At 43.4% G+C, this 6,724-nt stretch overlaps 1 protein-coding gene across 3 annotated transcripts; it reads left to right on the top strand.

The window, feature by feature from the left end:
* Positions 1-1,444: 1,444 nt before the first annotated feature.
* LOC122031897 (putative disease resistance protein RGA1) lies at positions 1,445-6,110 on the top strand. Of its 3 annotated transcripts, none has more exons than XM_042591117.1 (3): positions 1,445-5,085; positions 5,276-5,330; positions 5,722-6,110. In XM_042591117.1, exon 1 carries the CDS (start codon positions 1,467-1,469, stop codon positions 5,031-5,033), a length of 3,567 nt encoding a protein of 1,188 aa, XP_042447051.1. In that variant the 5' UTR covers positions 1,445-1,466; the 3' UTR covers positions 5,034-5,085; positions 5,276-5,330; positions 5,722-6,110. The 3 variants fall into 3 exon arrangements, with proteins under 3 accessions (XP_042447051.1, XP_042447050.1, XP_042447048.1); XM_042591116.1 differs by having other exon boundaries at positions 5,678-6,110; XM_042591114.1 differs by having other exon boundaries at positions 5,276-6,110.
* Positions 6,111-6,724: the final 614 nt, after the last annotated feature.

Raw genomic sequence — 6,724 nt, 5'->3', positions numbered from 1 at the left:
TGCGTCGCCGAGTGGGGAGTTGGCCCGGCCGGACCTTCGTACTGCTGAGGGAGTGGCCGAGCCGAGCGGGATGCCCGCTCGCCCCCTAGTGCTTCATCCTGCTCCCGTCTCGCCATGCGTAGTTGGGCAGCGTTCACCATCCAGCCGAACGGGGCCTCTGCTCGGCCTCTTAGCGTCGGAAACCCAGCGTTGAGCTGGGTTGTTGTGTCGCCGCCCGGGCAGTATACCGGTCACTTGGCCGGGCCCGGGATGTTGATTGTGATGACTCTGACCCCCATGTGTCATTGGCTCCTCTGCCATCCGGGTCCCACTTTACCTTCGGATCACATGCCTCCCCTTCAAGTCTAGTCGAAGGAGGCTGTAAGTCCGACTGACTGGACAAATTAGTTTAGTGCTTTGTCGGCCGCCCGGCCGTGATGCTTAAGTGCTTCAGGTGGGCTCGGGCGATCCGCTCGGCCGAAGCTTCGTTATCCGCTCGGTGAGGCGTGCACTGGTATCGCTCTTTTCCAGGTCTGCTTGTGGTCAAATCTGTCGTTTATCGAAATCTTCTCGTAATTTGTGCAAATCCTCGTCATTAAGGCTGGGCACACACTCCTTAAATGCCGCCTTGTGGGGGGGGGGGGGGGGGGGTGCCACGTGTCGCCGGTGCAGTCGCCGCACGTCCGAGGTGACAGCTGCGGATATGACATTTGGCGGTTCGAATTTGACGGTTGAATGAGCATTTCGATTCATGTGCCCTAGATCGGACGGCTCAACTCGGCCGAGTCCGACTTTATAAAGTTTTGGCGTCGCTGCTCCCTCCGCGTTCTGCTTCCGCTTCTCCTTGTTCGTTCTGACGACTTCGCTCACTGCCAGTGCTCCGGCTACTCCCTGCTTTCTCCTTCGACGCTTCACTCTCCTGTAAGCTTTAACTTCTGTTTCTTTTCTTTCGGTTGTCATCTCCCTTCAGTTGTCCGTCATCCTGTTTAGCAAACTTTTTTGTTGATCTCGCCCTATCCTTCCGTCGACTCCCTTGGCCTATCCCTCTGATTGTGTTTTCCGGCTATGGCCAACTCTTCTCAGCCAGTTGACTCGGCCCTTGGTCCCTGGTACATCACCATGCAGACCAGGTTTGATGCCGACGACGCGACATATCTTGTAAACGCCTTCGACCTCCCGCCCGACCACGAGCTTGTTCTGGCCGAACCGCCCGATCGGCCACACAATCCGTCGACCGATACTGTTTGTTTCTTTCAAGACCAATTTGTGGCCGGTCTGTAGTTCCCCATCCATCCTTTCATAATCGAAGTCTATAATTTTTTTCGTATCCCGCTCGCCCAGCTCGTCTCCAATTCTTTTAAAAATGACCTCAAAACATCGTGTTCGTTGACTCGTCAAGTCTTCCCCTGTGGATTAGATTTTGTAGTTAACACAGCTCTACTAATATCATTGTTCTCCTGAAAATATAATTAGTTAGTTATTTACCAATGAAGAACGACTCTTTCTCTCGCTTCGCCTCCAAGATCGACGACCTGTTCCGGCTGCTTGCTGCAGAGACGATCGAATTATCAGATGTTGCAGCGAGATCTTCGCCTGAGGTACCGCAGAAAGAATTAAAAGATATTAAAGCGATTCTGAAGAATATCAAAGGGCTGCTGTATGATTCGGGGCGCCAGATCAGGGAAGATGCTATCAAACTGCGGCTGAAGGAGTTCCAAGATTTGGTCATCGAGGTTGAAGATTTTGTGGACGATTATCAATACAAGAAGTTCCAACGCGAAGCAGAGTTTAGAAGCCTTCATGGGGCGACGTCGGATAGTGTAGACGATCTTCCACGCTCGAGGGCCCTGTCCGGAAGGCGATTATTGGAGAGAAACCGGAGAAACCGCGCATCTTCTCATCGTAAAAAACCTGTCGCAACGGAGGGGAGCCTTGGCGGAGTGACAATGCGGCGTACAACACATTCTCCGCCGCTCTATATCGACGGGGAAAGACCGTGTACAATAGATCCGGATCCGGTACGTCAATCTCAGATTGACGAGAGCTTTGTGAATCAGGCTGAGAGCTTCGGTTCCGCTTTCCTGCCCTGGATTTACGGGAGTTCCGATTCCTCTTTCGTCCCGAGTCTCCGGACTGACGGGAACTTCGTGAACCAGGTTTTGGTGCACTGGACTGCCCATTTAAATAAACCTGTTGAAATCGAGGTTCCACTCAATATTGTGGTCAGGATTGAAGTGATGAAACGCACTATTGATGATCTCCTCGCACAACGCCAGAAGGCCCAGAAATGCTCGAGCCACCTGCTGCTAATTTCGCAAGAGAAACAAGATCCTAAGAAGTTGCAAAGGGTAGCAGAGTTTCTTCTTGCAGAGTCTCTAAAATCAGACCAAGATTTGAGCTACTTGCCTGAGGATAGCATCCGTGGAAGCAAGCAATACCAAGCTCATGATGTAACTAAAGAAATCTATGGGAGGAACAGTGACCGGGAGCATATCATTAGCTGGCTACTACTCGGTACAAATTCCAGATTTTCTCTTTTTGAGGATGAACGCAGTAGAAATAAGTTCTCTGCTATTTCGATAGTCGGCGAGGCAGGTGTTGGAAAAACAGCACTAGCTAAGGAAGTATACAATGATCCCCTCGTATGCAAATACTTCAACTCAAGAGTCTGGCTTCACTTCACTGAGGAATCTGATGCTGTAAGCTTTTCAAAAGCATTTTTTGTCTCTATAACTGGAAAGTCATGTGATGGCAAAGAACCGGTTCATCTTCAAAGTGTTATGAAGGAAGAACTAAAGGGAAAAAAGCTTTTGCTCGTGCTGGATGATCTTCAGGACCTGAATCTGAGACTGTGGGAATACTTGCAAGCTCCCTTAGCTGGTGTCAGAATGGCCAAGTTTATAATTACTTCCCGGACTGAGCTAGAAGCTAGCAAATTAAGAGGAATCGAATCTTATCCATTGGGTTGCTTGCCTCTAGATCTGTCATGGGATTTATTCCAGCACTGTGCATTTCGTGAAGATTCCAGTCACCCACCTGAGCTCATTGAAATTGGAAAACATATTGTTCAAAAGTGTTGGGGATTGCCTCTAGCTGTGAAAACTCTTGGAAGCCTTCTTGGCTATCAAATGGATAGGCAGATATGGAGAGGTGTTTTGGAGAGTGAATTGTGGGAATTACAAGAAACTGAGACTGACATTTCTCCAGCTCTTCAGTTGAGCTACTATCTATTGCCCACTTATTTGAAACCGTGTTTCCTCTACTGTTCTCTGTTTCCTAGGGGATATAAGTTTGACAAATACGAGTTAGTCAGATTGTGGATGGCACAAGGTTACATTCAGCATGAGGATGAGGACTATCAAAGTCTGGAAACCGTTGGTTGTAATTACTTCCATGAGTTGCAGATGTTAACAATTTTTGACAGATCATGGGATGGGACATTCACAATCCATGACTTGCTATATGATGTATCGAAGTATATGTCAAATGGAGAATGCTCTTCCTTGCCAAATGTGAAGATGTATAAGGACTCAGGTAAAATCCATCAATTATACGTGACAAGTAGCAAGGGGACAAATGAACTCCAGTCTTCTAATGCAAACTTGACATTGCAATCATTATATAAAAGTTTAGGTGCTTTCCCACCTAATGATATTTTAACTATGGCATTGATTGAGTCCGTGCAAGGCATTCGGGCCTTGGAGTTGACATGTCATGGAGATTCTTCAATAGCTGAAACAACTCAAGAGGAGGCATTGAATGAAGTTAATGCATCTTCAGTATCAAACCTAAGATTCATTCACCTGCGATATCTTCGAATTTGTGATAGATTTATTGAAGTCCTTCCTGCAGCTGTGTGCGAGCTTTACAACCTCCAGACACTGAACTTGGACAAATGTTTAAAGTTAAGAGAACTGCCAAGTGACATAGGCAAGCTTGTTAACCTACGGTATCTTGGACTTTCTGAAGCAAACATTGAAAAGTTGCCGAAATCTGTTTATCAATTGCAAAAGCTTCAATCCTTGAAAGTTGATTATTGCAGAAATCTGAAGGAGCTACCCTACAACATTGGCAATCTTGTCAATCTTTGCCATCTCGGGCTTTCTGGAACATCTATCAAAAGGTTGCCTAGATCTGTACATCGCCTATCCAAACTGTCAACACTAAAATTGGACCAATGCAAAATCCTAATGGAGTTACCCAGTTCCATAGGAAACCTTGTGAACCTTAGACATGTTACAGCTTGTAGGACAAAAATCACAAAACTACCTGAGTCCATCTGTTCATTGTTCAACCTACTCACTTTAGATTTGGCTTACAGCAATCTTTCAGAGTTACCCAATGACATAGGTAACCTCTCCAACTTGAATTACCTTGCACTTTCATATACAAATATTTCTATTCTTCCAGAGTCTTTATGTTACTTGTCTAGACTTTGTACATTGAAGTTGAATGGTTGCACAAATCTTTCTCAATTACCGAGTGGTATTGGAGCCTTGAAAACATTAAGCCACCTGGTAGTTTCTGGCATCAATATTGAACAGTTGCCTGAATCTGTATGCCAATTGTTGAACCTGGAAGTTCTTGTGATGGATGGCTGCAGAAGATTTTTCAGTTTACCAGATGGCATTGGCTATCTTACTAAACTGCATCAACTTAAGCTCTCGGATACAGAAATACAAGAGTTACCTGAATCTATAGGTCAGCTATCTAACCTGCAAAATCTGGATCTGAATGGCTGCCAAAGGCTCTCTAAGTTACCTGAGAGTATTGGATATCTTTCAGAACTTAGTAATCTAGAAGTCACGGAGACAAAAATCAAGACATTGCCTGCATCATTCTGTCAGCTTTCTAATCTGAAAGTGCTAAATCTGAATGGTAATTTGGATCTTCAAGAGTTGCCCAGTGGCATTGAAAACCTTGCTAATTTGTGTCAACTTGAACTTTCTGAAGTTGGCATTGAGGTACTTCCTAGATGCATTGTCAGATTGACTAACCTAGAGAAGTTGACTTTTGAGCACAAGAAGAAACCGTTTGAGAATTATCAGTTATAAGCTTACTAAAGAAGACACTCTAACTGTTGTGTTCTTACCACTTGCAGTCTTGGTACGCAAACTTCATGTTTTGAATTGTTATAACGGTTTATCGATGCTGCCTTCTTTGTTTCTGAAAAATGCAACTTTTATAGATTTACCTGGGCTCTTGTGTTTAACTATTCAGTATTGTAGTGTAAACTGAAAGTAGGAAACTGTAAACTTCCCTATGTCTCGTGACAATTCAACCATTCTCTTTTCAGGTGCAGTAGTTAAATGGAGCTCCAGTTCAGCTGATAACTCAAACCAAAAAAGAAGGTTAGCTGAGTTAGATTCACTTGTTGTGCAAGGTTCAACTAAATCATTTCTGCAGTTTCATTTCATTCATTACTTCCAATCCTTTCCACCAAGAGCAATCTAACAAACTATTTAATGCACCCCCACCCCCACATGGTTAGTTCCTCAATAGCTTCAAGCTCTCAATTGAAGGGGAGGTGCACATGACCCTGTCCCAAAACCTCCCCTTTCTCGATCTTCAATTTAATTCCTGGTCCACCCAAATCCAATCCCCTGACCTTTCCCTTTCCCCTGGCATCAAGACAAGATTTGCAGGATAAAGCCCACATGCACCGAAATCTCTCCTCACCAGCATTGAATTCATGCAGTTTGTGTACAAGAATTGATCCCTCGGCACGCCACTGCATGTTAGGTGAACTCATGGAGGGCACTGATTTGATGCTTGGCACCTCGCTGCTCCAAAAGCCCATGAAGACTGTAAATGTCGAGCCAGGCTTGGCTGGAACTTGCACAGTCACGTAGAGAAGAAGAAAGAGGCATTGGTTGTCATCTGATGAGACTCAATCCAGCCAAACTGAGGAGAATTAGATTGTGAATGAGCCGAGCTCAACTAAATTTTACGTTGTTCAAATTTATTTAAAAAGATAAGTGAGCCAAGTCAAGTCGAAATTAAAATGAATCAAGTTGTTGAAACGACTCTTTAAGCTTTACTTAATTTCTTTTTTATGATCTTGAGCTTGGTTTGTTTAGATATCATTGAAGTCTCAATTATAGATTGTTTGAAACTTTTATACTTTTAAACTTTTTAGTTGGTTAGTGAGTTTATTTAAAAGTTTATTTGTTTATTTATCATATTAATAAGAGCTTTATTAATGAACACAGTTCACATATTTTATTCACGAATATTATTTGTAAACAGTTTAGTATCTTTGTTCATGAATATTAATGAATTAAATATATGTGTTCAAATTTGTTCATCTAACTTAATGAATTGTTAAAATTTATTTATTTTATTGAGTTTATATATATTAAACAAAATTAAAAAATATTTATCAAATCAAATGCTAAATTTGCTCATCAATATTTAATTCATTTACGACCCTAGCTAAGAAGAGGAAGATACTCGATTTTGCCCAAGCATAGCAAGAAAGAAGTAATGCCATTCCTCCGACTTCTTCATCGTGTCGATCAAAGAGTGGAACGAGATCATAGTTTAGCATGCTCACGTCAAGGTGTTAAGGGTCCGTTCACATTTTTATCTCTTAAGTCTATTCCATTCCATGTGAGGAGGGAGAAAAGGGGAAGCCATGTGCTCGTAACATGAAATGTGGGACTCCAAATTTAATGTTTTGACTCTCTTTTCTCTACAAAAGAATTTGCATCAAAGTGGAAGGTCTTTGCCCTGTCTGATAAGG

Source organism: Zingiber officinale, chromosome 11A (assembly GCF_018446385.1).
Source record: "Zingiber officinale cultivar Zhangliang chromosome 11A, Zo_v1.1, whole genome shotgun sequence".
Classification (NCBI taxonomy): Eukaryota; Viridiplantae; Streptophyta; class Magnoliopsida; order Zingiberales; family Zingiberaceae; genus Zingiber; species Zingiber officinale.
Note: the sequence above shows the minus strand (reverse complement) of the source record. Positions and strands in the feature narration are given on the sequence as shown.